At 35.0% G+C, this 20022-nt stretch overlaps 1 protein-coding gene across 1 annotated transcript; it reads left to right on the forward strand.

The window, feature by feature from the left end:
• Positions 1 to 10503: 10503 nt before the first annotated feature.
• Positions 10504 to 16778, forward strand: LOC121128812 (proteasome activator complex subunit 4). The gene is made up of 8 exons (XM_040724408.2): positions 10504 to 10796; positions 10882 to 11041; positions 11114 to 12587; positions 12645 to 13056; positions 13116 to 13284; positions 13347 to 13869; positions 13934 to 16266; positions 16332 to 16778. The coding sequence occupies exons 1-8, from the start codon at positions 10620 to 10622 to the stop codon at positions 16568 to 16570; spliced, it is 5487 nt and encodes a 1828-aa protein (XP_040580342.1). The 5' UTR covers positions 10504 to 10619; the 3' UTR covers positions 16571 to 16778.
• The last annotated feature ends 3244 nt before the right edge of the window (positions 16779 to 20022 follow it).

The raw sequence follows: 20022 nt of genomic DNA on the forward strand, positions 1-20022 counted from the left end.
TCAAATATTAAATGTTTTGGAATTTTTTTAAATTCATAGCTGTTAACAAAAAAAAAAAAAAAATTTTTGGAAAAAAAACTTCAAAAATTCAAAGCTATTCACAGAAAATTGAATTTTTGGAAAAACAATTGAAAAATTAAATTGCAAATGTTAAATTTTTTGAAAAAATATTTCAAATATTTAATTTTATAGTAAAAAACAAAAATTCCTTTAATTTGTGGCTGTAACCCTCCCTTTTGGACGTTTTTGAACTGGGTGGACTGTATATAGTGCTCCAATATGTATATTAACAATAGACTTAGAATTTGTGAGCAATCGCTCAAAAATTACTCAATTTCCCCCTTTTTTTAACTGAAAATTGCTCCTTTTTCTAAACTTGTATGAAATAAATAGAGAAAACTTGGATTCTTGTTTTATTACGCAACAACTTTTGATGATTCTGAGATGATGTTTTCGAGGGAAAATTCAACTACAAACCTACTTTGTTTTTGGCTCAATTACTCCGAGTTGAGTTCACTTAGACGCGTCAAATTTTACAACAACGAGCCTTTAAAAGTCTGCTTTGTTTTAATCTATTTCAACGTTACACTTTTAAAAAAAAAATTATTTAATGACAGTTCAACAATCGATTTTATCCATTTTCACAAAAATACTCATTTATATAAGAGTTCACTCAAACGACTGTTACATAACAACTCTGCGTCAAAAATGGCTAACACTGGGGTCCGTAACTACACATAGATGTTAGATAGATGTGACAAGCTTTTATTTCAGAGTTCGGTCATCTTCACATTGAGATCGGGAACGTTTCAGATCACCCTCGTATATTATACCAGGAGGGCTATGATTACATTATTGGATGTGTGAGGAAGCCACATTCTGATAAAAGCCAATGTAAGAGAGGGGAAATTTGGCGTAAAAGTAACTGTTGAAGAAATGAGAAATAATTTTGTGACGAAGCGCAAATTCCTGATCTACGATCTATCCAAAATAAAATATAAATATAAAGTAAGACTAATTCCTTTAAATAATCCTTATAAAACTGTATTTTCTTTAAATACTAATTCCTCAATTTTGATGTTTTGGAGGCACTTTCTTTTTTCAAAAATAAGCCTAATTATAAGCATATATTAATGAAATATTGCAGGCGTGTGCATCCAAATTGTATACAGGGTGCACTGTATGTAGTATCCCTGATTTAGATCATATAAATATTTTTGATATAAGAAATAATAATAATTAATAATAGAGCTTGTTTGCTACAGCATTCATGGAATATTGCAGGAGACAAGGGCAATGTTTCTGTTTGTTTTTGATATTGGTCTCTTATGTATATCATAATTCATTTGTGTAGATATTCATGTTAAGATTTGAATAAAATATACAGGGTGCGTGGACAAAATCTGCCGCATTTTAAAGACGACATTACTCCATCAGCTGATGTCTGATCCGTCTGTTTTTGGTGTTAAAATTTTTCCCGGGTTATAGGCTTCAGTTATTGTTCACCACTTGTAGCGATAGCATCATTTTATGTGCCCAAGAAAAGGCATTATGTTCAATGAGAGAGATCGTAGGTGCGCTGCTATTCAGATTATGCTTAGTGATCACATGAAATTAAGCAATGCTGACATCTCTGGCCTTCTGTCAATGCCAGTTAGAACGGTCAGAAGTCTCAGGAAGCAGCTGGAGGAGTCATCGGACCCGATGGACGTTGTTGACAGGAAGAAGAAGGAGGAGAAGAGTACCAGGATTGTCCGGGACGTCCCCAGGGTCATGAAGACTAAGTTTCCGGCCAGTGTCATGGTTTTTGGGATCGTGTCAAGTGAGGTTCATGTCATGCCGCCCCACATCTTCGAGACAGGTCGTGGATGTGGCAGCAGGACTCGGCTTCGGCCCACAAAGCTAAGCGGACACAAGAATGGCTGAAAAGCAATACTTTTGCGTTCGTACCCTTCTCCTCTTGGCCACTCTCATCACCGGATTTAAACCCGTTGGACTACTTTGTCTGCTCCTACGTGGAGAACATAACCAACCGCTCCTCCCATAACACCAAGCAGTCTCTCATCACCTGCATCAAGGAGAAATTCAGTGAGATAGAAGTAGCGCAGATCCAAAATGCCTGTTCTCGGTTTCGTAGCTGCATTGAGCGGGGTTTGGCCGTAGACAGCGGCTACATTGAATAAATAGCTGTTCTATATCCTAATAAAGATATTCGGTTTTATTTTATCAATAAATATTATAAAATAAGCTTGCAGTTGTTGTTTTTGAATCGGCAGATTTTGTCCACGCACCCTGTAAATGTTGGTCACGTCGTTACCTTTATTGTATCACGCGACCTTTCCTTCAAAAAGAAACAAACCCGAAATGATCTGGTTGTTAGCCAAATAAGTCAATCATACCAAATGCAATTTATCTCTTATATATACTCTCAGACTATCACTGTCACATTATTTCTTCACCATTTTTAAAATGAATTACAAATTATTAAGATCTACATAGTATTTTATTCGATCCTGTAGTACAATATTGCTTTGGGATATCGTATTAAAAGAGTAGTTAAGAGCAGTTATTATATTATTTCTATAAAGAAATAACCAAAAATTGTTCATATTATATGTCCTCAAAAGCTTGAGGGGCTTTTTGCAGTTGGTAATCCTTATAATACTTGAAGCTGTGATCATTATTTTTTCATTCTTGAGGAGAAAACATATCAAAATTCATAATCATTAATTATATATAAATAAGTAACCTGTAACTACGAACTCCTCCTACGTATTGATTACTTTAATAAGTTTTAAAAACGTGTTAAGTTGCTTCGTGATTAAGTTTGAGATAAAGATTTAGTTTTGTAACTACAATAATTTATTAGGTTCTTGTCTTCGATAAATAAAGTTGTGTAAAATCATTAAAAAAATAAAATGTCTTATAGAAATAATTTGAAATCATGGATTGTTGATAATGGTGGTAAAAATATATGGAGTTATGACGATGATTCTAGATTTTTGGCATGCCGTCTTTATAATTATGGAGCAATAGTCCTGAAGATGTTCAAAGTAGAACAACAAAAAGAATGTGGAACTGTATACAAGTCATATAATCAATTCAAAATCTGAACATTCCAATTTTACTACGTATATAAACAAAATGATTATCTCTTGCAATATTCCAAACCATATAGTTAATCATCCAATTTTTGTTAAGCTCATGGAAGTTTACATTGGAAAATTAATTCTCTCTCGCTTCTCCATCACCAAGTCAATGGAGTCTCAAAGTAAAGTAGTGATGACCAAGATTAAAAAACTTGAGGGGAAGGATATATTTCTTGCATTGGACGAAACTACAGACACTCGACAGCGGTCCATGACTGCAGTGTTGGTTGGTGCTTTAGATTGTTATTTTTTGGCTCGTCTTATCTCATTAATTTGGAAAATGTTACTAAAGCCGACAATAAAACTATTACAAGTGTTGCTGTAAAAAGTATGAACAAAGTTCTTGGCTCAGATTTCAGAGGCGAAAGACTGAAGGTTTTCATTACCAACAGAGCTTCATATTGCATTAAAACAGCCGAACCCCTTGAAAAAACATTTTCCAATGATGTTGCATGTCACTTGTCTATCTCATGGTCTGAACAGAATAGCAACGCTCTGTCCTGATTATTTCGAAAATACAAACACTCATTTCTAAAGTGAATAAATTATATGTAAATTCCGGTTATAGAAACTGTAAATTTACTGTTTTATGCCAAGTTCCCCTCCCACCAGCACATATCCTCATGCGTTAGGGATCTTGGCTTAAAGCAGTTGAATACTATGCACAGGGTCGTACGTCAGTATTGCGCTTTGTCCGCTTCAGCGGACCAAAAAAAAACCTTACTCAACCGTCCACCAATCATATAGGTATGTAAATATAGATGAATTAAGTCATAATTAATTATTAAAATCTATTATATATATGTAACTTATGACCAACTCATAATAGTACTGAGTCATTATAATAAAATTACATATTTGTAGCACGTCCACCCAAAAGGAAGCTAGATAATTTTTCTCAAAATTGAACATGGAATACATTTTCTCTGTAGTCAACAACAACAATATTCCCTCTGCAGAGGACTCTGAGACTAGCGACAATGTCCAGGGAGGTGAGAAGAGCAAGACTGAGGAGATGGAGTTTGTGGACGGAGCCCCAGAGTACCCTGTCGTCTTCACGAGCCAGCTGGGTGACCCGATACTTACCGGGCGGGAGCCAAAGCGGAAGGACATCCAGACCAGAACCAGAGTGGAAACTGAGCGGGAAACTGTGCCTAAAGTCGAGAGAGATCATCCTCTACAGCCCAAGTTACAAACATCCAGTCCTCAGATAGATGACAAATACTCCAGAGACTTTCAATATGATTGGTTCCGTAAGTTCCCGTGGCTAGAATATGACGAGGTTGAAAAGTCAGCCAAGTGTTTCGTCTGTTCCAAATTTTCCATTTCCAACCTTGGGAAATTTGAGTTCAAAACATGGAAAAACAGTTCCTTGTTGAAAGTTCATTCTAACAACAAATCTGTCGATGGAAAAGTGGATCAATTTCCTCACATCAAAGAGAAAGAATACCTCGGTTCTCGGCCATGTTCAGTCTCAACATGCTGAGGAAGTCGCGAAGTGGCGAGCTTATTTGAGGTATCTTTTCCAAACTGTTGGGTGCCTCGCAAAGCAAGGATTGGCTTTTAGGGGCGATTCCGAAACAAGAGAAAAGTTGACGGAATCTAGTGAAAACAATCGAGGAAACTTCTTGGAGCTTTTGTGCCTGCGTTCACACGACAATCATATTCTCAAAGATAAACTGGAGGTCGAAGTCAAAAAATTTGGTTCAGCTGGGGCAGGTTTTGCCAAATGGACTTCACCTGACATCCAAAATGAGCTGATAGAGATTATAGCATCCAAAGTGACGGAAAATATAATTGAAGATGTCAAGACTTGTGCCGGCGATGATGACTACTGGTTCTCTGTGATTGTTGATGAGACATCAGATATGTCAAACACGGAGCAGTTCAGTCTGTCACTGGGATATCTGACGAGTGAAGGCATCAAGAAAGAGAGCTTCCTCAAGTTTGTAAAAGTTACCCAAACTGACGGCAAATATTTGTTTGAGAAGCTTCACGAGGCTGTCAAGGATCTCGGCCTTAACCCCGCCCGCACTGTCTCCCTGGCCGCGGACGGTGCCTCCAACATATCCGGCATCAAGAAGGGTCTTGCCGCCAGGTGGAAGGAAGCAGCCCCATTGGGTGTCTACATCCACTGCTACGCCCATGTCCTCAATCTTGTAGTCAAGGATCTTCTCTCAGATATAACCCTGTTGAGAAATACAATGGGGACAGTACAAATTTTATACAACTTCATTGAAGGGTCACCAAAGAGGTCAGCAATCTACAAGTCGGTGAAGATAACAAGTAAAGATGAGGAGCATGCCAAGGTGATGACCCTGAAGAACCAGTCTGCTACCCGCTGGAGTCTCCGCTACGATGTTGTACACGCTGTATCTCTAGGGATGGTCAGAATCATGAAGACCCTCATAATAATGAGAAAAGATAAAGATACATTGTCGAGTTCAACAGCAACTTCTCTGCTCAACAGCATCTTTAGTCACGAATTTGTTTTCGGAATTGAACTGTTGAAGACACTCCTCAGACACACATCTAGCTTGTCAGATGAACTTCAAGGCAGAAAGGTTGACCTAACAAAGGCCCGGAAACACGTCAACCTAGTGATTAGGACTCTTGAAGATCTTAAGAATGAGAAAACCTTTGAATCAATCTGGAAACTTGCTGAGTTGAAGTCGTCTGAGATGAAATCAGTATTTGACCAGGAGGACTCAATTGATTTGGAATTCAAGGAGGCGAAGATTCCAAGGAGAATAAAGTGGAAAGGAACAACTGAATCCTACTTCCGTGAAACACATTTCGATGTTGCAATCAATAAGATTGTATTAGAGCTTGAGAGCAGATTTGCCACCGACGATACAAACATCACAATGGATCTCATTGCAATTGTCAATGACAGTGAAGTGGAGACCTGTGTCATTGAGCGTGTCGCCTAGCACTACAGACTTGAACTCGAGCAGCTCCAGTCAGACCATGCAATCTTCCAGCAATTCAAGGTTAATATTATAATGTTTCATTTTGCATTATATGTTTAAAATTTATGTTTCTCTAGGCAGATATTGACACAGAAGACATGGTTTCGTCACAAATTGCTGCGGAGTTAATAAGCTCGGGAGTGTTCCGCCTGATGCCGGATCTATACAAGGTGATCGTTATCCTGGCCTCAATGCCCATCAGCAGCCGTGAGGCGGAGCGGTCATTCTCCTGTCTCTGAAGGCTCAAGAACCACGTGAGGACCACCATGGACCAGGAGAGGCTTTCCTCCATCACCCTCTTGAACATGGACAGGGTGATGGTGGACAAGGTGCTCCATGAAGACATGGACAGTTTGATTGACACCTTTGCGTCAAGGAAAGAAAGGAAAAACTTCTTCTTCTAATCATGATAAAGAACACATGCATTTTTTCTTCATTTTTTTCAAACACATCACCACGTATACATGCGAGTTAAGAACATCAAGACTTGTGAACATAATTTATTTTCTGTCGATGTAACCGTTTCATGGTATATTATAATCTCGTTCATTATCTTCATCTGTTATTATTTTAAAAATATTTAAGGAGGTTTAAATTGTTTGACTTAATTGTATAGTTCAAAAATTTTCTCTCATTCTTGCACCGTGCATTTTATACTCCATTATACTCCTTCCTTTATGAATAGGTCGGCATTGACTTTCCGTCTAGAGTTTTTCCTTTTCATTTTATTTTTCCCAATGTTTGCCTGAAGAAAATAATGGTCAGACAGTCCATTGGACGATATTCTTGCAATATTTAATCTATGCTGTAGCATTTGCCCTGTTTAAATATCCCACGTTCACCACTGAAAATCAACCGTTCACCCTTGTAAAGCGGACCGAAAAATCTTCCTGACATACGGCACTGACTATGCAAACCACTTCAATTCAGTCAAACTGTATAACAATATTAATGGTATGAATGAAAATAATGGTGTAATAAAAAAGGTAAAATATGCTTTGAAGAATGAGACCCTTTTGTCAGAAATAATGTTTATTTAAGAAGATTTGAATCCAATACAAGTAGCCATTAAAGCATTGGAAAAGAGATTGCCGCTACTCACAAGTGGAACTATCGTTGAAAATATATGCCTAGATATTACACTTGAACCTTTCAAAACTAAATGTTTGGAGGTGATAGAGAATAACAAAGGATACATCGAATTGAGATAATTTGCACCTGAAACCATCAATCACGATAGCAACTGTGTGTTAACTGTGATTCTGAGAGAGTTTTCAGTGTGATGTTAGATATAGATTTACCAAAAAGGTCCTGTTTGACGGATTAATTAATTTTCACAACAACCTAATCGTTTTTCCAATACGTCCATAATATTCTCTAGGACCCAAAATGCAACCATTTACAGCCACCTCCGTAGGAAGTGGACTGTAGGGGCTGTAGCGCCCCCCCAAAAAAAAATTAAGGAATTTTTACTGGAAAGCTTAATATTTCATTTTTCTATTTTTTTTTAAAAAGTTTAAATTTTCTTTAAATACTATGGATTTTTGAAATTTTTATCTAAAAAATGTTATATTTTAAATATAATTTTTGAATCTTTTTTTCAAAAAATTTAATTTTTTGTAAACAGCTATGGATTTTTAAAAAAATTACCATTTTTTTAAGAATAGCTCCCGATTTTTGAAATTTTTTGCAAATGTTTGACGGAAATCACGTCATATAAATTCCAACCTCATCTCTCTGATAAAGTTATGATCTAAGTAAAATTAGCCCTACCTGTACTGTACTTGGCGTTGTATGTCCCAATTATTATGACCCGATTCTGTTCAAATTGAGATGTACTTTTTCAAACTTATTTTACTATGGTAAGGATCCCTATTTTCTAATTTTTGTCCATCAAAGAAGATGTTTCTAACGACAACTTCTTCAAAAGTTTTTGAAGTTTATATGCGAATAACACGTCCTTTAATTACAGTTGGAATCGAACCTTTGATCCAAATATTATTAATCTCTTCATTTACAATCGTAAAAATATTTGAATTGGATGGATATTTTCTATTATACTTTAATTCCATGTCGTTCTTGATGACTAAAATGTATTTAATGATGTTCCTTTTGTTTTTGTTAGATACAGCTCTGTGAATCTTGTTATACTGTTGACCATTGTTGAATTTTTGATAGAAACTAAGGCAACGTCAGCTAAAACTGCAAGAGTAATAGCGGCAGCAAATCGTATAGATAAACTGTTGATAGGTACTATCAACAGTTGGCAACGGCAATGTATTTCGATTAGCCGTTAATAGTTAAAGTCGATAGAGTCTGTCAAGGGTGTGTCAGTCGGGGAAGTCTCTATTCTGGGAAAAAATCACTCATAGAATCATTATGACAATTAATACAGAATCGTAGTTTCTTGTTTATCTAATTGACTCTTTATCTTACCTTTGACGTCGTATAATTAATATAGCCGTTTATTTCAGATCAACATCTCCATTAACCATTTTACTCTCATTTCTTTGATCCAACAAAAAACTTAATCATGGATGGGAAGTTTCTTAGATTTTATAAAGATACAATAAAGTGCATTTACAAACATTTACAACATTAAAAAGCTTCTTGAATGACTCCAAAAATAAATAATTTCGTTTGCTTTTGGGATATCTTTTCAATTTGAGATACTTATCAATATAGGCTTTCAGTAGTTAAATAACTCGTTCTTTAGTTACAGTTGGAATCGAAACTTTGGTCCAAATATTGTTAATCTCTTCATAATCAATCATATAAATATCTGAATTGGACGGATCCTTCCATTATACTTTAGTTTCAAGTCGTTCTTGACAAGTAAAATAAATTTAATGACGCCCTCATAGTGACGATCATTCTAGTTTTTTGGTTGATACAAGTAGTTATAAAGTTTTTAGTAACGTATTCTTGTATGAATATTAATTCGTATATCTCTTGCAGTTAAATATACCAAGCAAAGAATTTTTTTCGGGGGTTTACGAACATAAATTAGGAAGAGCAATATATCAATACACAAATAGCTACTTTCCTAATCTTTAAGTTTACATTCCAAATTTTTATTGTGGATTATAGGCTCTACTTTTCTTATTTTATGTTTGGAATGATTAATTTTAATGAAAAATACCTTTCAAAATTATTTTTTCTATTATTTTAAAAATACAGTTTAAATCTATGAAAACGTAATTTTTTTACGAAACTTCGAAGAGCGGTAGAGACCCCAAATGATGTAATATATTTGTATTAACTACTAAGTTAATTTTTGTAAAATTACACAAATTTTGATAACTCTTGCATTTGTGGTGCTAAAGAAAAATGTCGTCTCAATAAAAATAAAATCTAGCTATCCCCATAGAAAAAAAAATCCCTAGTCCATTTGTTTCCAATTTTGTATTACATTAGTTTTAAATACCTAGGCAAAAGTGAAGTTGCTCCCTTAATTAATTATTATCTGCTACGCAAGTGATTTCCAACCGGGGCTCAGCGATACAACGTCTAGGGATCCACAAGATGTTCATCTAAAAAAAAAATTCCATGTATAGAAATCCTTTGCCCAATATTCGAGCTAAATTAGCTGTTTCGTCCAACAAAAAATAGAATTAAACAAAATAGAACTGCTCTGCGGTCTTCCTACGCTCTATGGTATTGTGATATGATATGATTTTTGTCACCTTCATTTGAGTCCTTAATCCAACTCGAGTCCTCTGACTTGATAAACTACACATCTCTGTTTTAATGAATAGTAATTCATAGGCTGTGTCAAAGAGGAGGAGGTAAAAAAATTTTAGAAGTTGAGTTAAAAAAACAATCAATTTAACTTTTTTCCCTCCTAAATTAAATTACCAAGTGTATTGCAGCTGTTCTATTTACATGCAATGCACTTTCCATCTTCAAAAATCAGGAGCTTATTGCTTGTCTAGGAGTATATAATTGAATTTTCAATAGCAACATTTCGTCAGCAATATGATCGAAATGGGAAACAGGATGTGACGAAAAAAATGTAATTAAAAACATAATAATTGATAGTACATAAGTTGCATCATAAAAATAAGCTCTCGGAACATAGATGATGCGATATGTAATATTAATATGAATAAATGTTTGGAACAATAATTTTGAAATCCATTAATAAGTAAGTACGTAATTTTAACTTCGTTAATCCGTATTGGTGGATGTGGTAGAAGTGCATGTGGATTTACAACATTAAACGTAGCAGAGGGAGTACTCCGAATAGTGAAACGTACTCAATGATCATAGGAGTTAATTCAGTAACAAAAATGTATTGATTATGTAATTTAAATATTGGTTCGTATTCGTATCTCTTAGTATTAACAAGATAGAACTATTTCTTTATCATACTAAGAGTTCGGTTCGTGTTACCCAACTGCACCGTTGTATTAGAGGTAAAAAATAATAAGAAACGTGATTCTTGTTCCTTATTTACGCGGAATTTCATAATAAATAAATATTAAGTAGTGAAATAATGGAGAAGGAAAAGCTACAAAGACCGATTGTCTACAATCAATTCCTTCCGTTTTACGAATCCGACTTGCATGATGATGCCCTAAAGTTTCTGGAGGAGCTCAAGACTCGTTTGGACTTATCGAATGGGCTCCCGTCCTCTGAGCTGACGAATAGATTCGCCGTGGATCTGCATAAAGTACGACTCCGTAGACCGTTACTCTCCACCTTTTCGAGAGGGATTTCTTTATTCAATAAAATCATTACAATTTTTATCTTTCTAGTACATCATTTTATACGGATTTCGCTTTACACGGAAGGAGCACGAGGAGTTCATTCGAACCCTGTACGGTCTTTTCCTCTCCAAATATGATCCAGTCACTCTGGAAAATGTATCCAAAATTCTTGTGTATCTATTGAAAAAAAAGTATTTGTTATCTAAGGGTAGGATTCTCGAGCTTCGAGCTGGACGTATCTTATTATTGGACTCATTTAATTCAATTTATTCATTTACAGACAGAACCCTGGTCCTACCTTGGAAACCTTTGTTCAAGATGTATTACTTCTGGGAGCATTCCAATGCGGCCTCTCGAAATTTAATTCCTTGTCAATCAGGATTCAAAAATTCTATTCTTTCAGTTATAAAATATTCCAGATCCTTTTTTAGTCAGGAATCTACATCTGAAATGCTAAAGGAGTGGCGTCCTTTCATGAATCCAAATGACTGTCCAATGACTACGGTCATGACCTTTTTTAATCTTTTCTTGCCCACATCATCTGATGTTGGACCCCCTGAAAAAACTTATTTTTTGTGGCTGGAAGAATTTTTTGGCTTTTGGAGTGCATATGGAAATTCCCCCGCCTGGGAAATAGAGTTGTTTGAATTACTTTCTCGCCTTGCTCATCATAATTTAGGAAGAATAGATTGGACTCCTTGGGTCAAGGATATTTTTACAAAGATTATGAATGCTTTAAATTTACCAGTGACGTATGGAGGCTCAGGACTACGTTTTCAATTTGGTCTTTCTGATGTCAATTCTGCTAAATCAATATCTAGTATTTCGAGATGGATAACTTCAACCATTGGTGGTGGAAGTCCAACCATGAGCTATTTAAAGCGCTTACTGTGTGCAATTGAGTCCTACTATTATCCTGCTAACACAAATTCTGCATCTGAAATTCTTCATAGTTTTATCAGTCTGCTTTGCTCCTATTTTGTGGATCGGATTCATATTGAGAAATATAACACCAAATGGGAATCCAAGACACCTTTAGAAAAAAGAGTCACTAATGCTGAGATTGATGAGTTTGTACTAATGCTAATGCCAGTCGCAGGGCATATTCTCTTCTCTGATTTTGAGAATGAAAAGAAACAAATCTTAAACAACTTAGCGACTCTTCGTCCTACTTATGTTTTACCCATGATTATTAATCGTTTTAGGCAATCCGTTGAAACACTTACGGAGCCTCAACGCTTCCATGCATGCATCAATGCACTAACAGCCGTTACTCGACCCCTTGTTGAAAATTATCCTTTGGAGATCATTCCTATTCTTACATCTCTTCTTCCGGGAATTGATGTAAATGATATATGGAAATGTACGGATATTTTTATACTTATGTCAGACATTCTGGAAATGATATGGGTCATAGACTTCTCAAATTCCTCTAAATCTATTCGTAGCAACGATTGTGAAAACATCGGAATTGATTATTTGAGTCCAGGATCTCTCAAACATTCTAAAAACTTATCTGAAATGTGTCTTCAGAGTAGTGTTTTCGAGGAGTTTGCTATCAACTTTGTAGATAAATGTCTCAGGCTTGTTGAGAATTCTTCAAGAGAGGAAACTAGAAGTGAGAATGATGCAATGGATGACAGTTACAACGATGAAGAAATGGTTGCAGATGCTGCTATTACGGATACTTTTCAGAAGATAATGTCTCGTTGTTCAAGCTCAATCTTTGATTCGGCTTTCAATAAATTAAAAAAGTAAGTTCATTAGCTTATTTTTCCATGGATATATATATATATATTTATCGCTTATAGATATGTCCAAAATCGAATTCTGGAGCCTGCAGTTGCCGGTGGCATTTTGGCTGGAATGTGCAGAAGCGTTGTCTCTATAAAACCAGAAAAAACTTTAAAATTCTTTATTCCACATCTTAAGGAACGTATTATGTCTTTAGTTGAAGATCGATCGTGTGATCCACGTAGGCAAAATAAGGAACTCCAGTTCGTTCTACTTCTCTTTTCGGAAGTCGTTGGATTTAAGGTCATGAGTCCTAATGTTGTGGGCCCTTCATATCTAGTACCTCATATTGAGGATATATGTACTGTTTTGGATAAAACACTGATATTGCAACAAAAGGATAATTATGAAATTGCTGCCAATATTCTTGAAACTGTGATTGCTAGTTTTTGTCAAATAAGAATACTTAAGGACGTTCCTGCTAATTTAGTAAGATAAACGCGTTGATCGATTGAATTGATAACTAAAAAATTCCTTTAACTTTCCAGCCAACTCCAATTCCTTATTCTGAAAAATACGAATGGGGCCTTCCTGGTGATTTAGATAATCTTAAGATTAAATGGTATTTACCTGGTGACAAAGAATTAGAAATCGTTAAGAACCTAGTTAAGCGATATCTTACTCCGTGTATCAATAATTTAAGCAAATTTTCTAAAGGTAATCATACTATTTTGTATTTTATTTCATTACTGTTTAATTCATGCTATGGATAATTATAGGTGAAAAAACCATGGAGAAGGAGGAAGTGCTAAGAAATCTTAGGCAAATGTATAAAATACTTCAAGGGTCCTCTGAAGTGACTGAGTCTTTCGTACAACCTGATAAAAAACCAACAACTGTTCTTCCGAGTATAATTCCATGTTTCGACAAATTTAATGTATATTTCGAGGGTCGTCCTATTAGACAAGTCGTGTATGAAGTTTGTCATGCAGTTAAAGAGTATTTGTTCTCGGTATCATCTGATGACACAGTCTCTTTAGATACTATAGTGTCTATATTTGACAGTATTCTATTTTCTTTTGGATTGAATGAAGATGATCTTGATGATCAATTTGAGGAACATAGAACTTTGAAGGAGCATAAGAAAAATCACCTAGTTCGTTCTAAAAAACATTTAGAATCGGTGTTGCTGGATCGAATAGTTATCCAATTCAGGACTTTTATATGGCTTAAAAATATCATTGATACCCAAAGGACTCCCCCTCAGATAATCAACGATCTTTTTGAACTAGCAACCTACAGGTATGTCTTATTTAATCAAAATTTTATGTTTTCTTTAAATAATTTTGTGTATCATAATATTAAGGTACTCAGAAGTTCGAATTTTTGCTCAAGAATTACTAAATAGACTTTTGTTTCGTCCAACGACTGAAAAAATTCACGAAATGATTTTGGATCGTTTGATTGAATCTATCAAGGCTGATTCAAGCCATGAAAAATTGAAAGGTGCACTTCATATTATACTATCTCAACAATTCCATTTCATGTATTCTTGGAATTCATGCTCTAAGATCATGCCTGCTCTCATTACTTCCCATCATTCTGACAAAAATTCAGTCATTGATCTCCTCAAGTATATTTCATTTAACATCAATAGATCCTTCTCAGACTATTCATTGTTTCATATTCCTACCGTTTTACCTAAACCAAATGAAGAGGTGTATGCACTCATGGGACTTTCCAAAGAGCATCTCCTGCCTCTATCTGAAGATGTTATAAATGAGGACTTTCTTAAATTAGAGTTAGAAATGATTGATTTAATTCAAAACGGAAATCTACATTGGAGGAGGTATCAAATGAGTATTGGAATGCTCCTTGGCTTCATAAATCACAAACACATTCCTCATGAGAAGTCCATCAAAATTTGGTTAGATGCACTTATTCATGAAGATTTAACAATACGGCTTACAGCATTTCAAGCTCTAGAAGCTATTCTTAAAGTCATCAAAGTTAAAAAGGCTCGAAAGAGTGTTCAAATAAGCAATGAAGGTAATTATCTGAAGCCTGGGGTGAGGGAAGACAACAATTGGATGCAGTATAAACGTTTTGAATCTGAGGAAGATTTGAAAGAATATTGGGACAAACCTTTTTGTGTCAAAACCAATGTTGGTTATTACTATTGGTTTGATGGTGAGACTAAGCTTAGAACTGTGGATGAAAGTGTTCCTGAGGTCGATAAAAATAATATAAGAGCTTCAATTTCTGAAAAGTTTTTGAACGATGAATTCATTAATAAGTTAATTGATTTAAATTCAATTGAGCATAAAAAAGGGGAGGATTTTTTCTCTTGGGACAAGGCCTTTTTTTTTACCTCTCTTTTTGAATCATTTAATGATGCATTTGTAGATATTATTTTTCGTAAGGTAAGTCCTTTGGTTGAGAGTTCTGAAGAAAGTCATCAAAGGGTTGCAGCAGAAGTAGTGTGTGGTGTAGTGTGTGGCTCCAGGTTCTGGAGCTATGAAAAGAGTAAAGTACTCTGGGAAAAATATCTTATTCCCATGCTTGATAAGTTACTGAATAGTCATTTAACCAATGAAACCTTAAATGACTGGGAAGTTTGTTTCTCAGCAATAACGAATAAAGTTGATCAAAACCGTATGACTTGGCTCTATGAGTTTATGTTTGAGAAACATTTTGTACCTGGTGTAAAGCGGGCATTAAACGAATCGGGAATACTTTGCCTAATGAATAAAGTACTCAAACAGAATTGGAAAGCATTGGACTTGCACGATCGTGCCTACAAAATTCTAACTCGAAATTTGGATCACCCCTATACCAAAATTCGCAATGACATAGCAAAAGTTCTAGCGACTCTCACAACCAAAGATGCTGAGTATCCTGGAGATTGGAATTCGGGAAAAGGATTCCCAACCCGTGTCGGGTTTATAAGCCATGTACTTCCTTATTTAAACTTAAATTACAGAAACCCTGTTATCAATGGTGGAGCCAATCATAATACTATCGATGAATCGAGTCGAGGGAGTGAAATAGATCAAGATGATCCAGTTGATGACGATAGTGAGCTTCAACGAAAGACTAAGAGTGATCACATCCTAGAAACAGTTTCTAATTGGTGTCAGTACTATTTTCAGATGACTTCTGTGTCGATTCGAAAAGAAATGTATGAGCTTCTTCCCTTTTTTTGTCAGTTTATTGGAGTGGAAACAGATCAGGAACTGAGTCAGTCTTGTCTTAAGGCTCTCTGTTTCTTGAGTGTTTGTATAGTTCCTTCAGAAGTTGTACCTCATGTCCTGGATATGTCAAATCGCATCGTACAGTCCGACTCGTACAAAGCTAAACTCTCTCTATTAGAATTTATTCAAGTTTTTGTATTTACCAATTTTCTAAGTATTTGCACTAATGCTGATATTGTTCTACGTGTAGAGAATTTCATTGTAAAACTCATGACAGATAACAATTTACAAGTTCGCTCAAAAGCTGCAAAAATCCTTTGTGGGCTTTTACATTCCAAATTTCTGGGTGACGAAGCTTTTACAAGGTTACTTAAACTTTTTCGCTCCAAAATACGTTTGTGCATGACGCGAGATAATCGAAAAAGCAAGTTTTCAAAAAAGAAATCTCTTACTCCCAATCTTTCGACCAAAGAGAAATTAGCTGAGTTTCATTCTGGAATTTTAGGTAATGTATTACATATATATCTCAATAGTCTTTATAATTTATATATATATATTTTTTTTTCATAGGTCTTTGTAGTTTTGTAGAGGCATATCCATATGAAGTCCCTGAATTTGTGCCCGATATCCTTATTGAACTAGAAACCCATCTTCATGATCCAACCCCAGTACCTAAGACCATTAAGAAAACACTGCAAGAGTTTAAAAGAACACATCAAGATAATTGGGATGAACATAAGTTAAAATTTACTGATGACCAGTTGTTGATTATGACCGAACTCTTGGTTTCACCAAACTATTACGCTTAAGGAATTTGTTTATCTCTAGTTTTCACAAATATAGCGTCCTTTTACCCTTTACCCATAAAACAAATCAAATATCACATTGCTAAAGTCGTAGGTTAGTTATTTTGTTCTAACACTTACTATAAGTTCAATATGATTTTATATCAATTTTTTTTAAATTTAAAATTGAAATGTTTGATAAATAAAATAAATTGTTTATTGTACAGTTTCATTAACTTATTAATTATCTTCATATTCTAATATACAAATTAGGGATTCCGGGCTTTCTGGGAGTTTTATAACTACGGGAAATCCATCATATAATTATTTCACAATATAAGCCTCACTTAATGTTATGTAATTTAATTAAACCAAACGTTAAATCCCATATATTGATGCATCACTCAGTTTTTAATTCTTATGATTTGCAAATGATGCGGATTATGTATTCATGATAAATGATACCCAAAATATTTGGTGTGATGGAACTTTGCTACAACAACAATTTTACAAGTTCCTAACCCCTTTTTATACAATATAGCCTATATGATATAGGCAATAAAGAAACGAATATATTTGAGACGACAAAGGGATTGGCAATTCGGCATATTAAGGATGTAGTAGATCTATGGGCCAAACATAATATTGATAAAATAAAGGTCCATAATTAGTATTGGATCGGTCTTAAACTGATTGCCTAAGCTAATAATCAGTTTTTTTTTGGTCCTATCTTTTTTACCGTTCAACGGTCGAATAATACGTCGGTCTTTTCAGTCCTACGGTCATGGCTAGGATTGAATAATAAAAAAACTAAAGAGAATATAAGGGAAAGAGGAGTAGTCATCATGGTCATCTTAAGCTACACCCATGGGAGTCGTGTATATCAATCAAGAATGGTTTTTGTTATTTCTGATTCGTCTAAAATCCCGTATATTTTCATCTTTTGCGCAGTTCATTTTTATCAGGTCTTTTTTTTACTAAGATTCATCTAATGTAATTTAATACAAGTCAACATTTCAGACAGTGTTAAACTATTAATTAAACCCATATTTCAAAACAAAAATACATAACCCTTATCATCTACCAAGGGTATTCTGTATTTTTTGATCGAGGTTAAGTGAATCCTGAACTTCATTGATCATATACATAGTTTTTGTCTATTTTTATTTCAACCATCCTGTCTCCTTTTCCTTTTCAGTCTCTTAAAAAAACGAAGAAAATAATAAATGATAGCTAGATCGTATAATAATAAGTTCTAGACGCACACTTATTACTTTAAACTTTGATCGATCAGGATTCAGGTATCTTATCCATTCATTACAGTGTTTCCTGTCTTGTAAGGTGCTGGAATATATGATCCACTACCTTGCTGTCTTGTCTCTTGAAAGAGGTTATGTATGACAGATGAAACGACATAGCTAGTAATTATGTCATTTCAGCTGTTGTAGTTACCATGAAAGATCGATAAGGACCGGTCCTATGATTGACAAATTTTATTGGACCTGACAAATGAAATCTATAGCTAAGAGGAAGGGACATGTTCTTTATTCTTTTTTCCTTTCGATCCCAATGGCGGTGAAAGATTGGCGTGCTATTTATGCGCGTAGTGCAACTGTAGATTTCCTTGACCTGACTGATATGACTGTAGTCTTTTTAGACCAATCCAACACTATCCATAATGTAATGCAAGATTGATACTTGGAAAAGGTCATCAGGACTAGGAATCAACCCAAAAAAAAACTCACACTTACGTGTCGGCTAAATTATATATAAAATATTCCATATCTGCTCAAAAGTTCTATATTTTGAATGTATTATGTTTTTATTTATGAAGCAGTGTAAGTTGAAACAAAACACTTAAATTGAATAAGATTCATGGGTATGCTCCGAACTTTGGTCTCTTAAATCCTATCACTTTAACGTTATCCCAAACGTGATATAATTTTATGGCTGCATAATATTTTGAAACAGATTTAATTAGTGTGAGTATATGGATTGATTCAGAAGATGAATCAAAGACGTCAAAGAATTTCACTTGCCATTGTTTATCATCTCTATGATCGTTTTGGTCTTATGGGCAGCCTAGTAGCGCCAGTACCCGGAGTAATTAGGTGACGGCTAAAAGACAAATTTTGCTTTACTAATATAGAAGATAATTCTCCAAGAATTCATCAATGGTACAGTACTATCCGTTTTTCATAAGGAAGATCACGCGTAACTACTTGATACTCCAGTCATAAAGTACACGTATGAGTCATTCATCCGCAATACTGTACTGAAGAATGAATGAGTTATAATAAGTCTTTAGAGCACTCACTAACAAAAACAAATAGAATTCATTTTAAAATACCAGGGTTTATATTTAATTCAAAACTCTATTACTATCAACCTTATCTTTGATCTTATTTCACGAAAATCCAAGGCTCATATTTAAGATACTCAGCCCCTTCCACCCAGAATGATTTATTTATTAATGGATTGATAGTAGTATTGTTATTAGTTCTAATACTAAAGTAATAGAAATAAGCGTAGCATCCACAACTGATCTCAGTTTTTCTATCAGAATTCTGAAATAATAGTAATTCGGGATTATTATCCTTCAGAGTCACTTTTTATCCTTAAAAATCCCCAAATTAAAAGTAAAATTAATAAAACTTAGGTAAAAGTGTTTTTATTGATTCAGTATATTGTTCTGAACTCTATATATTTCCATTTTGAGGCTGAAAAATCATGAAAAACGACACTCTTTTTAGACCCTTTTAACTGAATCATAATACATGTGTGCACGTCTAAAACTGAACACTCATAAGTTTTTAAAAATAATTAAATAATTCTGTAATTTTTAAAGTGGTCGACGAATTAATTTATTTAACATGAAAGATGAGAGTCTTAGACACATGTATATTTAATATGGCCGCCCATGTTCTCCACTACCAACTCCAGCCTGAACCGGAACTTGCTGCATGACCTGGCGATGAAGCTCTGGTCGAGGTTGACTCAGGCATTATTGAGGGCAGACTTCAGCGGGTCCTTGGACTCCCAACAGCATCCCCTTTAAACGCCCAAACACTGCGAAGTCAAGCAGCGAACAATCAGGGGAGTGAGGCGGGCAATAATTCCGATCGAAGAAGGCTGGGGTCTCGATCTGAAGGAACTCCTGGGTAAGATTGCTAGAGTGGCAGCGTCCTGCAGCCACTACCACCTGTCCCCGTAAGTGGCCCTGGCCCAAGGGAACACTTTGCTCTTCTGTTGTGTCTTGACGAGGTTGAGGAGACACAAACTATTTAAACCAAGGAATCCAGGATGACTTAGACAAACGGGGAGAGGAAAGACGCGGAGGAATAAAACAAAGGTTGTCTAATAGGAACAATTATATTCTTATTAATACAATAACCTACTTTGATACATGCATAAAATACACGACTATTTATACTTAAAACGAGGTAAAAGACTGTACTTTACACATTTATATACAT

The sequence above is a fragment of the Lepeophtheirus salmonis genome, chromosome 14 (assembly GCF_016086655.4).
Source record: "Lepeophtheirus salmonis chromosome 14, UVic_Lsal_1.4, whole genome shotgun sequence".
In the NCBI taxonomy this organism is placed as follows: domain Eukaryota; kingdom Metazoa; phylum Arthropoda; class Copepoda; order Siphonostomatoida; family Caligidae; genus Lepeophtheirus; species Lepeophtheirus salmonis.

Bases quoted from the DNA above. Each gene is read 5' to 3' on its own strand.
- LOC121128812 (XM_040724408.2), top strand. From the start codon at position 10,620: ATGGAGAAGGAAAAGCTACAAAGACCGATTGTCTACAATCAATTCCTT. The intron at 13,285-13,346 runs GTAATCATACTA...GGATAATTATAG, and splicing joins TTTAAGCAAATTTTCTAAAG to GTGAAAAAACCATGGAGAAG. The intron at 13,870-13,933 runs GTATGTCTTATT...CATAATATTAAG, and splicing joins TTTGAACTAGCAACCTACAG to GTACTCAGAAGTTCGAATTT.